We start from the raw sequence: 23,290 nt of genomic DNA on the forward strand, positions 1-23,290 counted from the left end.
CACAATGTGGGCTTCACGACTGCTGTCCGGAACCTCCAGCTGTTGGTGTTTATTACAGCCGTGGTACCAACGCTAAGTGCCATGGCCTGTTACATTGCCTGCTGCCACACATCACTCCTCCTCCTCCTTTTGCTGCTGCTGCATTTAACCTCCTGTTGTCTGTGTTCCCACCGCCAGGGTCCACAGAATTATGCGCTGCTGCCATGCGCCACTTGCTATTACACCACTACAATAGTTACATTTTGTTGTTTAAAAAAACAAATTCTGTGCTGTCCCAGTTGTGTATTGGACACAATGTGGGCTTCACGACTGCTGTCCTGAACCTCCTGCTGTATGGTGTTTATTATAACAGCTTTAGTACCAACACTAGGTGCCATGGCTTGTTACATTGCCTGCTCACTCCTCCTTCTCCTGCTGCTGCATTTAACCTCCTGCTGTTTGTGTTCCCGCCACCAGGGTCCACAGAATTATACACTGCTGCCATGCGCCACTAGCTATTACACCACAAATGTAGCTATGCTGTTGAAGAAAAATGTTTACAACCGTTGAGTTCTGTAAGAGAAAAAACATTAAGTTGGGAAGAGGAAGAAGAGGAAGAAGGGGAAGAAGTGTAACGATCGGTGTCAGCACACAGAGAGAATCTGATTATTGTTGATCTGCAGAATCATCAACAATACAGATGTATACTTGATTATGGATGATGTGCAGAATCACCAATAATGCAAGTATGACTAACCTCTGGACACCTAATGAAGTGTAAGTGTTTGGTGCAACTGTAAGCTTGGGTGTGAGGTCCTTGGTCTCAACACCCCGGAACTGGTCTAAGGTATCACACAGAAATGACACAGTAATCCTAAGCTTGGGTGTGAGGTCCTTGGTCTCAACACCCTGGAACTGGTCTAAGGTATAACACAGCAAATAACAAGAGTGTCATCTGGCTAAGTGTGAATTCCCAGGTCCACCTGGTTCTAACACACTGTAGGATCTGACTGAGGTCTGAGTGCTCACACGTAAGTATTCGCAATGGCAGACAACCAGCAACTGACAGGCAAGATGTATATATACTCCAGCGCTCCTCCGCGCCGCCTCCAGCCACTCAGGAGTTCCGCTGGAATCAGCTGATCGTCCTGGTCAGCTGATACCTCTCCTGCTGGCATAAAGGTCCTGCCTTCTAGCGCGCGCCCATAGCTCTCCATCTGTGTGCACTAGAAGACCCAGGCAAACCAGACGCATGCTGCTGTGCAGAAACCGCCGGTCTGAACGCGGAGACAGCCGCCCCGCCGCCAGACCACGCGGCGGCATCTCCGCTATTCATTACAAGAAGAAGAGGAAGAAGAAGAAGAAGGAGGAGGAGGAGGAGTTACAACAGTTGAGTTCTGTAAGGGAAAAAACATTAAGTTGGGAAGAAGAAGAGGAAGAAGAAGAGGAAGAAGAAGAAACAAGCAAATGCAGAAAAAAGTTTTCCATCAAGTTTTTTTTAATTACACCTATTTAATTGTGGTTTCCCTTTAAAAAAAATGCTTTAAGGCCATTCGAATTTATGATCACGACTATTACCCGAATTCAATTAGTGATCACGACTCAAATTCGAATCGAATTCTATGGTCGTGATCCCAGCCGAATCCAGATTTGACCCTAACCCGAATTCGAATGTACTCGAATAGAATTTGGATACATCAAGCAACCCTGCGCGCCACGTTACAGTACCGCACATGTTAATGTAAACAGCATTCATAAGTTAATTATCAAACTCTATTTACTGAGCGGGCGAAGCGCCATTAAATTCAATGGCATACCGCACGTAGTGTGTGAAACGTAACGATGTTCGTGCGCTAAAACTTAGCGTGCTAACGGCATAAACTTTGCAGGTGCAAACTACTTATCACGCACATTTGCACGTGCAAAGCCTTAACACATGATAACAGAGTTATCACGGTTTAGCGAATCAAGCCCAAAGAGTGATAAATCATGAGTTAAGACAGATAAGGAGAGGTAAATTATGAGATACAGTAAATAGATTCGGAGCGATATTTCATAAAGATATGCTTTTTGAATCCACCTCAAACAATTAGAGTGTGAGACAGACCAGATAAGGTACTGGAACTGAAAGCAGGCAATTAAAAAAAAAAAAAAACTTTACATCTAAACTACCTGCTGAGTAATGACGCTCATGTCTGGACACCTATGCCTGGACACCTAATGAAGTGTAAGTGTTTGGTGCAACTGTAAGCTTGGGTGTGAGGTCCTTGGTCTCAACACCCCGGAACTGGTCTAAGGTATCACACAGCAATGACACAGTAATCCTAAGCTTGGGTGTGAGGTCCTTGGTCTCAACACCCTGGAACTGGTCTAAGGTATAACACAGCAAATAACAAGAGTGTCATCTGGCTAAGTGTGAATTCCCAGGTCCACCTGGTTCTAACACACTGTAGGATCTGACTGAGGTCTGAGTGCTCACATGTAAGTATTCGCAACGGCAGACAACCAGCAACTGACAGGCAAGATGTATATTTACTCCAGCGCTCCTCCGCGCCGCCTCCAGCCACTCAGGAGTTCCGCTGGAATCAGCTGATCGTCCTGGCAGCTGATACCTCTCCTGCTGGCATAAAGGTCCTGCCTTCTAGCGCGCGCCCATAGCTCTCCATCTGTGTGCACTAGAAGACCCAGGCAAACCAGACGCATGCTGCTGTGCGGAAACCGCCGGTCTGAACGCGGAGACAGCCGCCCCGCCGCCAGACCACGCGGCGGCATCTCCGCTATTCATTACAAGAAGAAGAGGAAGAAGAAGAAGAAGGAGGAGGAGGAGGAGTTACAACAGTTGAGTTCTGTAAGGGAAAAAACATTAAGTTGGGAAGAAGAAGAGGAAGAAGAAGAGGAAGAAGAAGAAACAAGCAAATGCAGAAAAAAGTTTTCCATCAAGTTTTTTTTAATTACACCTATTTAATTGTGGTTTCCCTTTAAAAAAAATGCTTTAAGGCCATTCGAATTTATGATCACGACTATTACCCGAATTCAATTAGTGATCACGACTCAAATTCGAATCGAATTCTATGGTCGTGATCCCAGCCGAATCCAGATTTGACCCTAACCCGAATTCGAATGTACTCGAATAGAATTTGGATACATCAAGCAACCCTGCGCGCCACGTTACAGTACCGCACATGTTAATGTAAACAGCATTCATAAGTTAATTATCAAACTCTATTTACTGAGCGGGCGAAGCGCCATTAAATTCAATGGCATACCGCACGTAGTGTGTGAAACGTAACGATGTTCGTGCGCTAAAATTTAGCGTGCTAACGGCATAAACTTTGCAGGTGCAAACTACTTATCACGCACATTTGCACGTGCAAAGCCTTAACACATGATAACAGAGTTATCACGGTTTAGCGAATCAAGCCCAAAGAGTGATAAATCATGAGTTAAGACAGATAAGGAGAGGTAAATTATGAGATACAGTAAATAGATTCGGAGCGATATTTCATAAAGATATGCTTTTTGAATCCACCTCAAACAATTAGAGTGTGAGACAGACCAGATAAGGTACTGGAACTGAAAGCAGGCAATTAAAAAAAAAAAACAACTTTACATCTAAACTACCTGCTGAGTAATGACGCTCATGTCTGGACACCTATGCCTGGACACCTAATGAAGTGTAAGTGTTTGGTGCAACTGTAAGCTTGGGTGTGAGGTCCTTGGTCTCAACACCCCGGAACTGGTCTAAGGTATCACACAGCAATGACACAGTAATCCTAAGCTTGGGTGTGAGGTCCTTGGTCTCAACACCCTGGAACTGGTCTAAGGTATAACACAGCAAATAACAAGAGTGTCATCTGGCTAAGTGTGAATTCCCAGGTCCACCTGGTTGTAACACACTGTAGGATCTGACTGAGGTCTGAGTGCTCACACGTAAGTATTCGCAACGGCAGACAACCAGCAACTGACAGGCAAGATGTATATATACTCCAGCGCTCCTCCGCGCCGCCTCCAGCCACTCAGGAGTTCCGCTGGAATCAGCTGATCGTCCTGGTCAGCTGATACCTCTCCTGCTGGCATAAAGGTCCTGCCTTCTAGCGCGCGCCCATAGCTCTCCATCTGTGTGCACTAGAAGACCCAGGCAAACCAGACGCATGCTGCTGTGCGGAAACAGCCGGTCTGAACGCGGAGACAGCCGCCCCGCCGCCAGACCACGCGGCGGCATCTCCGCTATTCATTACAAGAAGAAGAGGAAGAAGAAGAAGAAGGAGGAGGAGGAGGAGTTACAACAGTTGAGTTCTGTAAGGGAAAAAACATTAAGTTGGGAAGAAGAAGAGGAAGAAGAAGAGGAAGAAGAAGAAACAAGCAAATGCAGAAAAAAGTTTTCCATCAAGTTTTTTTTAATTACACCTATTTAATTGTGGTTTCCCTTTAAAAAAAATGCTTTAAGGCCATTCGAATTTATGATCACGACTATTACCCGAATTCAATTAGTGATCACGACTCAAATTCGAATCGAATTCTATGGTCGTGATCCCAGCCGAATCCAGATTTGACCCTAACCCGAATTCGAATGTACTCGAATAGAATTTGGATACATCAAGCAACCCTGCGCGCCACGTTACAGTACCGCACATGTTAATGTAAACAGCATTCATAAGTTAATTATCAAACTCTATTTACTGAGCGGGCGAAGCGCCATTAAATTCAATGGCATACCGCACGTAGTGTGTGAAACGTAACGATGTTCGTGCGCTAAAACTTAGCGTGCTAACGGCATAAACTTTGCAGGTGCAAACTACTTATCACGCACATTTGCACGTGCAAAGCCTTAACACATGATAACAGAGTTATCACGGTTTAGCGAATCAAGCCCAAAGAGTGATAAATCATGAGTTAAGACAGATAAGGAGAGGTAAATTATGAGATACAGTAAATAGATTCGGAGCGATATTTCATAAAGATATGCTTTTTGAATCCACCTCAAACAATTAGAGTGTGAGACAGACCAGATAAGGTACTGGAACTGAAAGCAGGCAATTAAAAAAAAAAAAAAACTTTACATCTAAACTACCTGCTGAGTAATGACGCTCATGTCTGGACACCTATGCCTGGACACCTAATGAAGTGTAAGTGTTTGGTGCAACTGTAAGCTTGGGTGTGAGGTCCTTGGTCTCAACACCCCGGAACTGGTCTAAGGTATCACACAGCAATGACACAGTAATCCTAAGCTTGGGTGTGAGGTCCTTGGTCTCAACACCCTGGAACTGGTCTAAGGTATAACACAGCAAATAACAAGAGTGTCATCTGGCTAAGTGTGAATTCCCAGGTCCACCTGGTTCTAACACACTGTAGGATCTGACTGAGGTCTGAGTGCTCACATGTAAGTATTCGCAACGGCAGACAACCAGCAACTGACAGGCAAGATGTATATATACTCCAGCGCTCCTCCGCGCCGCCTCCAGCCACTCAGGAGTTCCGCTGGAATCAGCTGATCGTCCTGGCAGCTGATACCTCTCCTGCTGGCATAAAGGTCCTGCCTTCTAGCGCGCGCCCATAGCTCTCCATCTGTGTGCACTAGAAGACCCAGGCAAACCAGACGCATGCTGCTGTGCGGAAACCGCCGGTCTGAACGCGGAGACAGCCGCCCCGCCGCCAGACCACGCGGCGGCATCTCCGCTATTCATTACAAGAAGAAGAGGAAGAAGAAGAAGAAGGAGGAGGAGGAGGAGTTACAACAGTTGAGTTCTGTAAGGGAAAAAACATTAAGTTGGGAAGAAGAAGAGGAAGAAGAAGAGGAAGAAGAAGAAACAAGCAAATGCAGAAAAAAGTTTTCCATCAAGTTTTTTTTAATTACACCTATTTAATTGTGGTTTCCCTTTAAAAAAAATGCTTTAAGGCCATTCGAATTTATGATCACGACTATTACCCGAATTCAATTAGTGATCACGACTCAAATTCGAATCGAATTCTATGGTCGTGATCCCAGCCGAATCCAGATTTGACCCTAACCCGAATTCGAATGTACTCGAATAGAATTTGGATACATCAAGCAAACCTGCGCGCCACGTTACAGTACCGCACATGTTAATGTAAACAGCATTCATAAGTTAATTATCAAACTCTATTTACTGAGCGGGCGAAGCGCCATTAAATTCAATGGCATACCGCACGTAGTGTGTGAAACGTAACAATGTTCGTGCGCTAAAACTTAGCGTGCTAACGGCATAAACTTTGCAGGTGCAAACTACTTATCACGCACATTTGCACGTGCAAAGCCTTAACACATGATAACAGAGTTATCACGGTTTAGCGAATCAAGCCCAAAGAGTGATAAATCATGAGTTAAGACAGATAAGGAGAGGTAAATTATGAGATACAGTAAATAGATTCGGAGCGATATTTCATAAAGATATGCTTTTTGAATCTACCTCAAACAATTAGAGTGTGAGACAGACCAGATAAGGTACTGGAACTGAAAGCAGGCAATTAAAAAAAAAAAAAACTTTACATCTAAACTACCTGCTGAGTAATGACGCTCATGTCTGGACACCTATGCCTGGACACCTAATGAAGTGTAAGTGTTTGGTGCAACTGTAAGCTTGGGTGTGAGGTCCTTGGTCTCAACACCCCGGAACTGGTCTAAGGTATCACACAGCAATGACACAGTAATCCTAAGCTTGGGTGTGAGGTCCTTGGTCTCAACACCCTGGAACTGGTCTAAGGTATAACACAGCAAATAACAAGAGTGTCATCTGGCTAAGTGTGAATTCCCAGGTCCACCTGGTTCTAACACACTGTAGGATCTGACTGAGGTCTGAGTGCTCACACGTAAGTATTCGCAACGGCAGACAACCAGCAACTGACAGGCAAGATGTATATATACTCCAGCGCTCCTCCGCGCCGCCTCCAGCCACTCAGGAGTTCCGCTGGAATCAGCTGATCGTCCTGGTCAGCTGATACCTCTCCTGCTGGCATAAAGGTCCTGCCTTCTAGCGCGCGCCCATAGCTCTCCATCTGTGTGCACTAGAAGACCCAGGCAAACCAGACGCATGCTGCTGTGCGGAAACCGCCGGTCTGAACGCGGAGACAGCCGCCCCGCCGGCAGACCACGCGGCGGCATCTCCGCTATTCATTACAAGAAGAAGAGGAAGAAGAAGAAGAAGGAGGAGGAGGAGGAGTTACAACAGTTGAGTTCTGTAAGGGAAAAAACATTAAGTTGGGAAGAAGAAGAGGAAGAAGAAGAGGAAGAAGAAGAAACAAGCAAATGCAGAAAAAAGTTTTCCATCAAGTTTTTTTTAATTACACCTATTTAATTGTGGTTTCCCTTTAAAAAAAATGCTTTAAGGCCATTCGAATTTATGATCACGACTATTACCCGAATTCAATTAGTGATCACGACTCAAATTCGAAACGAATTCTATGGTCGTGATCCCAGCCGAATCCAGATTTGACCCTAACCCAAATTCGAATGTACTCGAATAGAATTTGGATACATCAAGCAACCCTGCGCGCCACGTTACAGTACCGCACATGTTAATGTAAACAGCATTCATAAGTTAATTATCAAACTCTATTTACTGAGCGGGCGAAGCGCCATTAAATTCAATGGCATACCGCACGTAGTGTGTGAAACGTAACGATGTTCGTGCGCTAAAACTTAGCGTGCTAACGGCATAAACTTTGCAGGTGCAAACTACTTATCACGCACATTTGCACGTGCAAAGCCTTAACACATGATAACAGAGTTATCACGGTTTAGCGAATCAAGCCCAAAGAGTGATAAATCATGAGTTAAGACAGATAAGGAGAGGTAAATTATGAGATACAGTAAATAGATTCGGAGCGATATTTCATAAAGATATGCTTTTTGAATCCACCTCAAACAATTAGAGTGTGAGACAGACCAGATAAGGTACTGGAACTGAAAGCAGGCAATTAAAAAAAAAAAAAACTTTACATCTAAACTACCTGCTGAGTAATGACGCTCATGTCTAGGACTCATGGAGAAGCATGTGATTTGTTTGATCAGCTGATAGGTTTAGAAAACTCTAATTTGCTGTGATCACATCCTGCTTTAGCACATAATCATGACTAGCAAATCAGAGACTTACATATCTATAACCTGACCAAACTGATCACTTGCTTGTCTATGAATGCTCCTACTTATGACCATCACTACTGCTAAAATCTGGACTCTGCCTCTCTCTCGGTCTTCAGCACACCAAGTAACATCAAGGCGGGGATAGAAATAAAAGACCATCATCCCGGGGGCTTAAATGTAAGAAAGGGGGGTCCCCTAAACATTTTGAAGGGGGGAGCAGGGCTTGATACATAATTATGCCCCTGCATAAGCAGTTCACACAGTGATGTACCTAATAACAATTTCTTCGTCGGTTGCTGTGTGCCCTAAATCAAATGATGCCAATAGTGGTTAAATAGCATACCATGCCAACACAGGCTTACCCATCTGGGACAGGTCTCAACAAGCTCTGGTTTATTCCTTTAAGCTCAAGGTACTGAATAGGGCTGAGCTCTCGGATTCCAAATTTCGAGTTTGGCATCGGAATTTTGCAGTTCCGAGTACACACTCAAAACTAGAAAATTCGGCAGTTCCGAGTATCGAATTCGGATTTCCATTGAAGTCAATAGTGCCAAATTCCGTGGTTAATTGTGAAGCCCCCGTACATGCTATCATCATTAAATTTGGTATGTACATTAAGCAGATGAGTAGGAACAAGATGAAAAAAAAATTTGTGAAAAGACCTTATAGTTTTTGAGCAAATCAATTTCAAAGTTTCATAGGAAAAATGGTTTTTAAACTGTGTAAAATGACACTGCTGCAGTACAGGTTACTGCATTCCGAGTTCTGTATACATATTGCATACATTTCATAAAAACAGACAGCGTGGGGTCCCCCCTACCAAGCCTCCTTAACCTCTTGTCCTTCATGCAGGCTGGGATAGCCAGTATGCGGAGTCCCGGCCCCGTGGGGCTTCGCACCCTGAGCTATACCAGCCGGCATGGTCCATGGTATGGGGGGACTCTGGAGGAGAGGGATGGCCAAGCCTCCTCCTCTCCCCCAGAGCCCTTGTCCAATCCATGGACAAGGGGCTCTTCCCCACCTCCGGTGCCCCAGGAGGAGGTGGGGGCCGCCGACGTCCTGGGGGGTTCATGGTGCCATCCGGGGGTCCCCTTTAACAAGCGGATCCCCGGAGGCCGCCCCCTTCCTAGGAGAAATGAGTATAGGGGTACACAGTACCCCTTACCTATTTCCACAAAGAGTTAAAAAAAGAAATAAAAACACGACAACTAAAAAAGTCCTTTATTGTTCTAGATTAACCAGGGATACTTACCCTGCGATAATCCCACGCCAGTATCCTCAGGAGTAGTCCCACTCCAGTATCCTCTAGGACAGTGGTGCCCAACCTTTTTTTACCCGAGGGCCACACTTCATATTAAGATAAATCTCGCGGGCCATAACACATACATACAAAGTTTAAATATCAATTAGGGATGCTCGGAAAATTCTGCGGAATTATGAATTCCTATATGAAATTATGAAATCGGAATTCCTATACCTCTCAAACGGAATTCCGCGGAAATTTTATAATTCCGACGGAATTTTCCGGAATAACACAAATCTCTCTCTCTCTCTCTCTCTCTCTCTCTCCTCCTTCTCCTATCCATCCATCCATCCATATCATGCAGTAGGGAATTGCAGATTTTCAAAACAGCTTATATACCATAGCTGGGATTTGAACCCAGAACCTAGTGTGTAGTAGGTATCTGTCTTACCCTCTAGACCATGACCCACACTACATGCTAAAGCTGGCGGTAGCATAAACCATACTTCCATTATGATCAATTCGATAGAAAAAGTAGCATGATTAAGGATTTGTACTTTTTGAAAAGCATGCTTATATACCATAGCTGGGATTTGAACCCAGGACCTAGTGTGTAGTAGGTATCTGTCTTACCCTCTAGACCATGAACCACACTGCATGGTAGTAGGTATCTGTCTTACCCACTAGTAAGGCTGAGGCTGGAGAGGCTGCAGCCTCAGGGCGCAGTGTAGGAGGGGGTGCACAATTCATTCAGCTGTCATTCCCAATTGTGTTTGAAGCAGAAAGAAATAAGAAAAGGTGATACATGGCAGCGACTGCAAGCCAGATAAGTAGAGATTAAGGTGTTGGGGGTGGGGGGGTGGGGGCCCTGGGGTACCTCTTAGTGTAATAGCAATCAGTGTGTGACAGCTGGGGTGGGAGGGATGGGGGGGTTTTGAAAATCTGAAAACTGTTTTGAAAATCTGCAATTCCCTACTGCATGATATGGATGATATGGATGGATGGATGATATAAATGGATGATATGGAGAGAGAGAGAGAGAGAGAGAGAGAGAGAGAGAGAGAGATTTTAAAATTTTTCCGACGGAATGCCGTATAAGTCGGAATTCCGCGGAACTGCCGCGGTATGCCGTCGGAATGGAACGGTAACGGAATTTCTATATGACGGAATGCGGAATTGTGCCAGAAACGGAAATCGGCTATTCCGACCATGCCTGATATCAATCTTTAACATTTTTTTTAGTTAACATGGCATTTGTTAATGTGAAATTTGCAGCTGTATTTCAGAAACCAGTTTCTGAATATTTGGCTCCAAATTTGTAACATATAATGTTAATACAGAATGAAGGGGTTATTTCGGTGCCCAGCAGCTTTCTGGATGATCCCCCCACCCAGCATAAAGGGCTTTGTGAGCTTGTGGGTAGTTGTAGCCTACCTTTCAGCTAGAAGCCGGGGCCTCAATTAGTTGCCCCGGGCAAGCCGCAGGGTGAAGGTCGGCGCGGAGCACACTTTATGGGGCCAAGAAAGTTTTTTACAGGCTGGCCGGGCTGTGGTTGATGGCTGGCAACCACTGAGATTGGAGGACTACAGAAGTGGCAAAGTGTTCAGAAGGGAAAGGCGCGCCGAAGCATGAAGAACCTGTCCTAACGGGTACCGGTGCCATCTCCAGACCCTTTTCTTGTCCCTACCCTCGCCCATTGGTTGCTGCAGGAACCTCCATCCAATAGGAATCAGCCTTATTCTTATTGGAGGGAAGTTCCTGCAGCAACCAATGGGGTCTCTATCACAGTGCTACTGCAGAGAACGCGTGTACGCTGTTTACATATGATGCAATCCCCTGAGCCTGATCCTCAGCATCCTTGTGATGGGACACTTTCGTGGGCCACAAAAGACAGCTTCGTGGGCCGCAAATGGCCCGCGGGCCTCAGGTTGGGCACAGCTGCTCTAGGACATCCCACCACCCTCCCACACTGACGAACTCCTGCCACTGAATGGTCACAGTCAGCCTCTGCATCTGTATAGCAGAGGCTGGGAACACAAAAATTTTGCATTTGAAACAAGAAATTTCGGCACACAGTAATGCAATCAAAATGGCCACTGGGAAATCCCCGATCACTGGAGGCCACACTAGAGTGGCGAAACCAGACATTTTTCACATAAATGGTGGGTCCAGGTGACCAGAGCAGGAGACATGACGCTCATGTCTAGGAGAACTCATGGAGAAGCATGTGATCTGTTTGATCAGCTGATAGATTTATAAAACTCTAATTTGCTGTGATCACATCCTGCTTTAGCACATAATCCTGACTAGCAAATCAGAGACTTACATAGTGTATCTATAACCTGACCAAACTAATCATCTGCTTCTCTATGAATGCTCCTACTTATGACCATCACTACTGCTAAAATCTGGACTCTGCCTCTCTCTCGGTCTTCAGCACACCAAGTAACATCAAGGCGGGGATAGAAATAAAAGACCATCATCCCTGGGGGTTGAATGTAAGAAAGGGGGGTCCCCTAAACATTTTGAAGGGGGGGAGGGGGCGTTATACATAATTATGCCCCTGCATAAGCAGTTCACACAATTATGTACCTAATAACAATTTCTTCGTCGGCTGCTGTTGTGTGCCCTAAATCAAATTATGCCATTGGTGGTTAAACCATGCCAGCACAGGCTTACCCATCTGGGACAGGTCTCAACAAGCTCTGGTTTATTCCTTTAAAGTGGACCCAAACTAAAAATACAAGATTTCAGAAATAAAATCTATTTTCTAAATTATAATAATAAATAGCAGCCTTTTTTCAGCTGCATGATGACAAATATAAAATATTTTACATTTATTGGAGAAACCCCTCCCTTCCTTTCATATTGCCGGCAAATAATCCGGGCAAACTGGTGAAGTAGATGGTGTCCGGCAATGGAGGAATTGCTAATGGCTGCCACCTGTATAACCCTAGTTATGCAAAGAGGAGGGTGAAAAGCATGCACTGAAATGCTCATAAGCTTGAAGGAGTGTTTATGTATCTTTATATGTGTCAGAGTGGTGCAACTAAATATTTTGAATTAAAAAAAGTTTGGTTTGGGTCCGCTTTAAGCTCAAGGTACTGAATAGGGCTGAGCTCTCGGAGCTCCCAAATTTCGAGTTTGGCATTGGAATTTGGCAGTTCCGAGTACACACTCAAAACTCGAAAATTCGGCAGTTCCGAGTATCGAATTGGTATTTCCATTGAAGTCAATAGTGCCAAATTCCGCGGTTAATTGTGAAGCCCCCGTACATGCTATCATCACCAAATTTGGTATGTACATTAAGCAGATGAGTAGGAACAAGGTGAAAGAAAATTTGGTGAAAAGACCTTGCGATAATCCCACACCAGTATCCTCAGGAGTGGTCCCATGCCAGTATCCTCTTAGGACATCCCACCACCCTCCCACACTGACGAACTCCTGCCACTGAATGGTCACAGTCAGCCTCTGCATCTGTATAGCAGAGGCTGGGAACATGAACATTTTGCCTTTGAAACAAGAAATTTCGGCACACAGTAATGCATTTAAAATGGCCACTGGGAAATCCCCGATCGCTGGAGGCCACACTAGAGTGGCGAAACTAGCCATTTTTCACATAAATGGTGGGTCCAGGTGACCAGAGCAGGAGGTGCCCTGGTCCCCTGGACCCACCTACTTATGTGAAATAACTCTCATTCTGACACATTTTGAGGTGGCCTCTGGGGAACGGGGATTACCCAGCAGCCATTTTGTTTGTGGCACTGTTTGACGAAAATTCTTGTTTCAGAAAACAATTTTCGTGTTTCCAGCTTATGCAATGCAGATTGCAGAGGCTGTCTACAGCCATTCAGCCCCGATTTCAAAGTTGTTTAAAAAACAACCTTGAAAACTATTTGCTCAAAAACTATAAGGTCTTTTAACAATTTTGTTTACCTTGTTCCTACTCGTCATCTGCTTAATATACATTTTGTATAAAAAAAGAGATATCCGCGCCTATGGAAATGTCAGCAGCTAAGTGGACTTGGCAATCCTCCAAACCTTCATATAAAATCTACAAGTAAAAATGTCCACAGCGCTATAAAGAATTAAGATCTTTATTAATATGAACTTAAAATGTTGCCTTGACCCTAGGCTAATAAAATAGCACCTTCCCCTTTAAACATTAATGACACGCAAATCTCCACTCACACAGTTCACACAATTTCACTGCAGTGAGCATTCATGCAAAAATGTAAAAATTGGGATCCCAGTAAAAGGTCAAAAAACAGGTTATTACCTCCAGTTCATACACATTTTTCCTTAAAATATGGGTAACCTCACAATGTGAGTCTAGTCCGTGCACTAAGAAATTGATTGATTGCACATTTGCCAAAAAATGCTTCCTTAGTATTGATATTAGTGCTAGTTCAAGCTCATGCATGCAGTAGTTAGTATAGGTTGATATCGATATAGTCTGTATACTACACCAGTCACTCCTTCCGCAAATGGATCCTCTCGTTGCTGCTTACTCCCCCCTCCGATCACACTGGCCTTGTAATGTATGGCGGGGAGATCAGCTGGTAGTGCTTGGATATAGATGGCAAATCCGTATGTACGCCGCTGCCGTCCTCTGCAGACGAACGGTCTTACAAGCGGTGATTTCGTTCCACGCTGATCTGGGCAATCCCACAGTGACGTCACTGATTGCGTAGTTACGTTCGGAATTCAGCTGTTCCGATCAACCCTAGTACTGAACAATCGATGGTCAAAAAAAAGTGAATCAGTTCATCTCGACGCGCGTCTCTGAGAGCCAAGCGCCGAAACTGGGCGCCGTCATAGCAGCAATGCTATGATGCGCACCCCGCGTATCGGTAATTAGGGGCGCTGGTGGCTGCTGGCCCGAATTACATCTCCCTCCGAGTTGCGACAACTCGGAGGGGGAATAGTATTTGGTGGCAGCAGGAAGAGCCGTCATTCGGCTCTCCCCACGCCGAACTGAGCGGTGCCGAAATAATATGTACTCAAAAAAAGAACATTATTTAGATAGTTTATGGTAGAGAGCTTCTATTTTTTACATTATGAATGAAAGTTTGAAATATGAAAATAATATGCAAATATAATGCATTAGTGATTAACATTAATATAACATGCCTATATATTTTTTATCAGGGCTCAACTATGAAGGACATAAGGTTCCTGCTAGGGATCCTGATGCTGGCTATTTGCTTCCACCAATGTCTGACAGGTAAGCATGCCATATCCACTTAAATTCATCTATTGTATTTCTTTATCTAGTTACTTAAATGTGTAATCACACAGTGACACAAATATTCGAGACACTGTATATTTTTAAGGACACACTGACTGTCTGATAGCACCGACAGTAACTCGCAGTAAGGTGACACTGGTGGCGCTGTGTGGGGTCGGTGACAATCAATCACTTGCACAGTGACAGCGGGCTAAAATGGTGACGCAGCCAGTCACACGCTACACTGTATATGGGTGTTGTATTGTTACAACACAAAACAAGCCAAAATGCAACAACAAAATATCAGTACAGCAGGGTCAATGTCCGTGCACAAAATGACCTTTGTGGTCAAGATGAATCATCAAAAGGACTATTGGGGTTCCCTAGCTGGTGCACTATAAGTAGCAGAGCACATAGAAAGCAGCTACACTGCACAATATCACAATACAGCCTATCTAACACTGTCCCTGTATCTGCAGCTGCAGCTCCTCTCCCTACACTGACTACAGCAGAGGTGTCAAACTCAAGGCCCGTGGGCCAAATGTGTCCTCCTTGCCATTTTCTGTGGCCCTTAAGAGCTTCAAATGTGCATTATTGTAAGCAGTAAAAGACTGACAGCACACTTCCTTCCAGAGGAGCACACCACTGACAGTATTTCTGGTTGAAAAACCATAAGCTTGAGCCAGGGTGCAGCAACATCCCACAGGACCCCCTAGCAAATGTGACATGTGGCCCCTTCCTGAGATCCAAACAACCTTATGTGGCTGGTAAAAAATACAAGCATCTACATACCTCTCCCCCCCCCCCCATGACACACTGTCCCTACATTGTGGAGTAGCACAGCAAAGCAGTGTAATACTTACCTGCCCCAGCAATGCGCTGTGAATTTTCTGTTCTTCCTGGCAGCTGTATGCTCTATGCTTGCACACCACCAGCTCCGATCACATGACTTGTCTCAGGAGCCAGAGGTATGCAGCATAGAGCTTGTGGCTGTCAGTAACATCAGAGGATACCCAAAGTAGCACTAGAGCAGATAAATAATAAACTGCTCAACTGCGTTTCTCAGCAGAAGGGGAGGATCTATAGTTACACCACTTGGTTTGAGACAATAAATGTTAAATCTTAATTAACAATTTGGCCTGCAACTTAGACAATGTGTTAGATTTTGGCCCCTTACTTGATTGAATTTGACACCCCTGGACTAAAGGCAGAGTGAAAACGGCTGCATTTTATGTGGCGGGTGAGGTGATCCTGTGGTGGGGTGGACCTATCTGATTGTCCGTCCTGTTCCATGTGAGATCAGGGTGAAGGGTCAAAAAATGGCTCCATGGGAAAGAATCGGTAGGTCTCAAATCGCCTGTATAGTTTGAGTTGGCCATCATTCGTCGGGATCTGTTTGATTGGCGAAAATTTCTGCCATCACTAGTGCTGTAGGTCCCATGATGAGTTTTTAGAGACTTATTTTAGCTTCTTGTGGTTTGCTCTTGGGGGGAACTTGTTTGGTTGGCCATACCTGGGCATGCTGTCATTTGTTTTGAAAGTCCTCCACTTCTAGACTATTTTCTGGACAGGGGAATGGCTGATATGACATTTTTTGAGACATGTATAACTAGTTAACCACTGAGGGGGTTTTTCCTCTTATGGACCAGAGCAATTTTCACATTTCAGCGCTCCTCCCTTTCATTTGCCAATAACTTTATCACTTTTTATCACAACACAATGATCTATATCTTGTTTTTTCATCACCAATTAGGCTTTCTTTGGGTGGTAAATTTTGGTAAGAATTATTTTATTCTAAATGCATTTTTTAAATAAGTATTTATTGACTCTTCTAAATGCATTTTAATGGAAATAATAAGAAAAAAATCATATGTCAGTTATATATACACCGTATTTTTTGGAATATAAGACGCTCCGGCATTTAAGACGTACCTAGGTTTAGGGGGCAAAAATCAGAGAAAAAAAATGAATCCTAGGTGCGTCTATGGTGCAGGGGCGTCTTATGGACCTTTTCTCCCTAAACTACACTGCCCTAAGCTACACTGCCCATCTACACCACACTACACTTCACTTACCCCTGCTGCCCCCACTACACTACACTTCACTAACTAACCCCTGCTGCTGTAACCACCTACTACACTACACTACACTACACTAACCAACCCCTTCTGCCACCACCAAATACACTACACTGGCGAAACCCTGATAAAACATCTCACCTGATCCTGTCACCACGATCCTCTCCTCCCCATCTGGCTTTCTTTATCAGAGTGCGCCCGTCATTCAGGATGCAGGTCTTCAGGGTCCAAGCTGTGGTGCTCCTCTTCAGCTGCAGTCTCCTCTCTTCATCCCAGGACGTCTTGTCATGCATTGCGAACGTCTTCAGAGCCCCAGCTGCCCGCGGTCCTCTTCGCTGCAGTCTTAGTATAGACTGCAGCCTTGCGATATACATGTGCTGCCGCCGCCATCTTTCCTGGTTACAGCGTCCTCACCCGACGTCCTCCCTAGTTACAGCGTCCTTCCCCGACGTCCTCGATAGTTACAGCGTCCTTCCCCAGCGTCCTCCCTAGTTACAGTGCCCTCTGCTGGTTGATCTGCGGCGTACATGTGCGCGTGACGTCAGAGGCACTGTAACTAGGAAGGACGTCAGGGGAGTGTTAAATGTGGGATTTGTAATTTAAGAACAAAGTCTTTCAGAGACCAGAGTAAATCATTTAAAAGGATGTGGTTGTTTATTTAACATTATTGATCTTCCATGAATATTCAAAAATAAATCAATAAAGGTACAAATCTTAGTTACATTATAAATGATTACAAAAGATGAACAAATTGATTGCTGAGTAATCTGCAAGTATATTAATAAAAAGCTTATTGTATTGGCTTGTATGTCTGCATGTCTGTTGATGTGTCTGTGTGCATGTGTGAGTGTGTGTAAGAGTGTAAAGCTGAAGGGACAAGGAAAAAGTGACCCCTTCCCGCCTCAGTACCCTGTATAACTAAAATGGGATGGACCCACAGTATAACACGATGCTATCTGTGATTGGTCCAATTAAATAATGCTATGGTTTCTATTTGTCGACTTCCATACCTAGCTGCTTCAATTTCATCTCAAAGCACATGGTAAAACTAGTTAAATCCAGAATTCTAACAGCTTCATTGTTCTACTATGGCTTGGGGAATGCATACCCTGCCCCCAATGATGGAAACCACATGCTATAATTACCTTTATGGGGGAAGGTTAGCCTGAACATTCCAAGTGAGAGGGAAGTTCACTTTACAGACATCGTGAATAAAGTCTTATGTTAAGATCACCACTAAAGCCCAGTTCCCCTATGCTAGATAATAGAAGATTTCTTTCAATCAAGCTTATCAATATCACATATATAATTGATCCATAGCTTTGATATCTCAATCGCGTCAAATCCAATATAGATAATTATCCTTCCCTTCATAGCTGGGCCCTAGCTATGCAGAGAGCTCAAATCATCACATATCTAGATTACTCGATTAAAATATTAAAACTACTTATTACATTTCCCCCTTTATAGAAGTTAAATCATATATTAAAATTACTTTCACTTCTATAAATACATTTAGTATATTTTAATCATTATCAAAAATTTAATTAAAATATAACAATCATATTCTGTCATCTTTCATTAATAATTACCTTCAAATTTTGCTACCTCTAAATTTTTAGACAAATTAATAACTTTTATTTAAACTAATTGCATTTATATGCTCTTCATACATCCCTTGTGAATGAACTCTAAGAGGAAAAAAAACTCTTAACCACTGCCTTGCTGGACTTAACTTTAACAGTAACTTCTTTTGTACTTTCATGTGTAATTGAAACAGTGTGTGTTAACCCTTTCACATCTTGTTGTATATGAAATTTTACCTTTGACAAAAATGGTAGATTCTTCTTAAAATTAAACTAATACCCTTAAACTAAACATGCAAGCATGATGACAAATCTAAACTTTGAATTTCATTACTTTTTCTTCCATTTTAAAATGACCATAAAACCCTTTTTGATAAAACAATTATAATAATGTATTGCTAATTACAACAGAGAAAGAACATGTGTGCATCAACCAAGTGAACCTGACAAACCTAGCTTTGCAAATTTGGCCTATTGGCTAATCACGAGACATTGCTCATGCAAATAAGCATTTGCTTTCGCATGCCTAAATATGCAGGGTCAAAAACCAAAAACCACAAAACAATCGCCCTGCGGGAATTAGTTCATGCTATATAGCACTATCCAGGGGCGCCACGAGGAGGCTTCCCATTGCCCCCATACAACCGGGGGGCCGCGGGGGTCCCAGGCACTCTCACCGCCTGGAACCCACACAGCGGCACCCCGGAGGTGGAGGCTGGGGGGTGCAGGCGATCTCCCCAGCGTGGCCAACGCTGGGAAGAGCCGCCCGCACACACCTTCCAAGATTAAAAACAGGCACTTACCTCAACGTCCATTGCGTTCTGCTATATGCGCATAACCTGGGCGCGACACATAAGGGGCGGACAGGCGTAAATAGCCTGCTCCAGGGCTCTCACCTCCTAAAACAAGCCACTCACTACCTGCCCTCAGAAAAAAGAAATGCAATGCTAATTACAACAGAGAAAGAACATGTGTGCATCAACCAAGTGAACCTGACAAATCTGTCTTTGCAAATTTGGCCTATTGGCTAATCACGAGACATTGCTTATGCAAATAAGCATTTGCTTTCGCATGCCTAAATATGCAGGGTCAAAAACCAAAAACCGCAAAACAATCGCCCTGCGGGAATTAGTTCATGCTATATAGCACTATCCAGGGGCGCCACGAGGAGGCTTCCCATTGCCCCCATACAACCGGGGGGGCGCGGGGGTCCCAGGCACTCTCACCGTCTGGAACCCACACAGCGGCACCCCGGAGGTGGAGGCTGGGGGGTGCAGGCGATCTCCCCAGCGTGGCCAACGCCGGGAAGAGCCGCCCGCACACACCTCCCAAGATTAAAAACAGGCACTTACCTCAACATCCATTGCGTTCTGCTATATGCGCATAACCTGGGCGCGACACATAAGGGGCGGACAGGCGCAAATAGCCTGCTCCAGGGCTCTCACCTCCTAAAACAAGCCACTCACTACCTGCCCTCAGAAAAAAGAAATGCAATGCTAATTACAACAGAGAAAGAACATGTGTGCATCAACCAAGTGAACCTGACAAATCTGGCTTTGCAAATTTGGCCTATTGGCTAATCACGAGACATTGCTCATGCAAATAAGCATTTGCTTTCGCATGTCTAAATATGCAGGGTCAAAAACCAAAAACCGCAAAACAATCGCCCTGCGGGAATTAGTTCATGCTATATAGCACTATCCAGGGGCGCCACGAGGAGGCTTCCCATTGCCCCCATACAGCATGAACTAATTCCCGCAGGGCAACCGCTTTGCGGCATTGGTTCAATGGACCCTGCATTAGTTGGCATGCGAAAGCAAATGCATATTTGCATGAGCATTGCCTCATGAATAGCCAATCAGGCCAAATTTGCTCAGCCAGTTATGTCAGGTGTTCACTTGGTGTTTAATGCACACATTTAATTCTCTGTGCAGTGATTTGTGAATGTCTTTCCCTTGGAGGCGGGTGGCAGATGGCTCATTCTAGGTAGTGTGAGCCCTGGAGTGGGCTGTCAGTGCCTGTCCTCCACCCCCCTTGGAGTGCAGTGTGTGAGCCAGCCCTGAGCTCCAAAGCTCTGTGCGACCCATGCCTCATTCCTTTCCTTTCCAAATGTGTTGCACCCAAGCTATGCTCAGCAGCAGAACGCAATGGCGTTAAGGTAAGTGCCTGTTTTTAAATATTGGGAGGTGAAAGGTGCGGATGGCTCTCCCCGGCGCTGGCCACGCTTGGGGGGTCGCCTGCGCCGCCCGGCCTCCCCCTCCGGGGTGCTGCTGTGGTTCCCAGGCGGTGAGAGCGCCTGGGACCCCGCGGTCCCTCGGCTGTATGGGGGCATTGGTAAGCCTCCTCGTGGCGCTCCTGGATAGTGCTATTGAAGCATGAACTAATTCCCGCAGGGCAACCGCTTTGCGGCATTGGTTCAATGGACCCTGCATTAGTTGGCATGCGAAAGCAAATGCATATTTGCATGAGCATTGCCTCATGAATAGCCAATCAGGCCAAATTTGCTCAGCCAGTTATGTCAGGTGTTCACTTGGTGTTTAATGCACACATTTAATTCTCTGTGCAGTGAATTATAATAATGTATATAATTAACTGGATTACCTAATAATGTTACATAATAATCAAATGTATTGCCTTCCAACTACTAATATCATTAAAATATTATTCATTCATCTTGATGGAATTCATATCACTTATCCATCCCAAATCAATATGAATTCATGTATACCTGTATTCTTCAATTATGTCATACCTCCTTAAAAAGTTTGTATTACTGTTTGGAAATATCTATAATATATACAGTTTGAATTTTCAAACATATCCTAATCAACTATTGTTTCCATTATTAATCAAAATTAAAAACATTAAATCATAAAAATGTATCATTTAAGGACATGATACTGATGCACTGTATATAATAATACCTTAACATCATCTGATTTCCATATCATTACGCTATCTAATTAGCCTTATGCTTTCTGACAAAACCTTATTATCTTTAAATCAGATTCAAAGTTTCTTAATACAACCCGTTAATCATAATCAATGATTTTTGCACCATCTAAAATTCCTTTTCTAATATTTTGATCAAACTCTCAAAATAACTTCATACAAGATATATTATGGAAACCCCTTTCTATCAAAAATATCAATTTCCAAACATTAATCAAAAATTTACCTTATTTTTTTTTTTTTTTAAATGAATGGATCTATAAGCTATTGGATAAAAAAACTTTCCTAAAAGAACCTTTTCTGTTCTTATCAATATTTTTTTTTTCCTAAACCTTTTCATTACTTTATAAAAACATCACATATAACCCAACAAACAAACAAAACATAAACTGAACATTAAGACATCAAAACCAAAAAATGAAAATGTCTTTTTTACATGTCAAATAAATTAAAAATTATATGTGTGTAAAGAGATTAGATTCTCAGTTCAGTTCATGAAAAGTGAAGGAGGAAAAAAAAACTCTTCAATGTCTTTATGCACTTCTGTTCATTCCTTTATCAATGGAAGCATGGAATCTCCTCTCAACAGGCTCATTAGCATGTGAAAGCCTTGTAATCTTGCCATCTCTTTATGTGACCTTTTTCCGTCAATGGATCATTTAGAAATACATCTATAATTAAAAAATATGGTATCAATGATCTTATTTCAAGAAAATAACTTTAAACTTTTGTTCCACCTTTGAACAAACAACTTCATATGACATTGTCTAAATTGCAATCCTTTGATGAGGACACAAACCATGAACTTTAATAAATTTCGTTTATCTAATAAACATAAGTTTCATAACCTTAGACAAACCTAAAATATAAAGCTAAATAAAACCTACAACGTCATCTTAAAAATACCCTACACAACTTATTGTGAGGACAACAAAGTTATATTCTCTTATGTAAATGTGTAACAGCATGTTAATATGTGTGTGTGCGTTTACATAACATGCTAATGTCATGTGTATATGTCATTATTAGTCTACCTGCTGTGTGTGTGTGTGCAAGTTGCAAGTAAGCTAAATGATACCTTTAAATTTCTTACACAATAATATCTCAAAAATGATCAATACATTATTTATAAGAACTTCTGACGTATCTTAACTCATGCAGTTTGAGTGACAGCAAATGGCTTCAGATTACCGGACTCCAGCTGTTCTTAATTAACCCCACTCTCGCTTAACATAGATGCCACTGTTTCTTATACAAACAGACGAAAGCATCTCCCAAACAGCTTCTGCTAAAACATTTCTATGTCACTAAAAACTTAACTTGAAAACTTTTCTTTAATTTTTATTTAAAATGACCTCATCTTACTAAAATACATTGCAACTGATGTAACCAATTGCTAGTATCCAAAATAAACTCAAGGAAACATGAAATCCACTTTTCTATAAATAACTGATACTCGAATTACTTTTAAATCCAATATCCCAATCAATATTGTACCTCAATTTTCATCAATTTACAGAAAGGAAGGAAATCACCACCAACTCTGATTCTCTTCACATACTTCTCAGGAAACAAAATGTAATAATTAAGGAGATAGAATACATGTGTACACCAAATCATAAAGGGGAAATAAAAACATTATCACATAAGCACATATAGAATAAACAAACAATAACTTTTACCAGAGTTCTGCTTTAACCTGTTGTCCCTTAAACGTTTAATTTTTAAATTTCCTTGAATTTGAATATATTGTGTACAGTCTAAAATATCAGTACAAACATTACTGTATTAATAATCTACAGCAATGATCAAAGTATACAATTTTATTTCAGATATTTGATACACCAACACCAAGTCCCTGTATACCCATAATTTGAACTGGTACATCTGATTTCACACCTCTGACCGGAAAAGATATGAAAACATTTGTCACCATTCATCAATTATATTTTCTTATATTTCCACCCCTCTTCCGGTAAAGAAGAATAGAGAATATACAAAAATACAGCATATATAAGTATAAAGATATACTTATCCATGACAAATCACTTATAGGATTGAGCATTCAATACATATCATAATCTGATCATATTTCCAATCATCAATCACTGATCACATTAA

At 42.9% G+C, this 23,290-nt stretch overlaps 1 protein-coding gene across 2 annotated transcripts in view; it reads left to right on the forward strand.

Annotated features, from left to right (window-relative positions):
• LOC137546579 (uromodulin-like) overlaps positions 1 to 23,290 on the forward strand; it is a 495,270-nt gene that overhangs the window by 407,357 nt on the left and 64,623 nt on the right. For both annotated transcript variants that reach the window (XR_011026292.1, XM_068269215.1), the window contains one exon: positions 14,475 to 14,550. Coding sequence is in view for 1 of the 2 variants with exons in the window: in XM_068269215.1 (XP_068125316.1) it covers positions 14,475 to 14,550 (76 nt within the window). In the remaining variant the exon portion in view is untranslated. The remainder of the gene's footprint in view (positions 1 to 14,474; positions 14,551 to 23,290) is intronic.

Source organism: Hyperolius riggenbachi, chromosome 2, assembly GCF_040937935.1.
Source record: "Hyperolius riggenbachi isolate aHypRig1 chromosome 2, aHypRig1.pri, whole genome shotgun sequence".
Lineage (NCBI taxonomy): Eukaryota > Metazoa > Chordata > Amphibia > Anura > Hyperoliidae > Hyperolius > Hyperolius riggenbachi.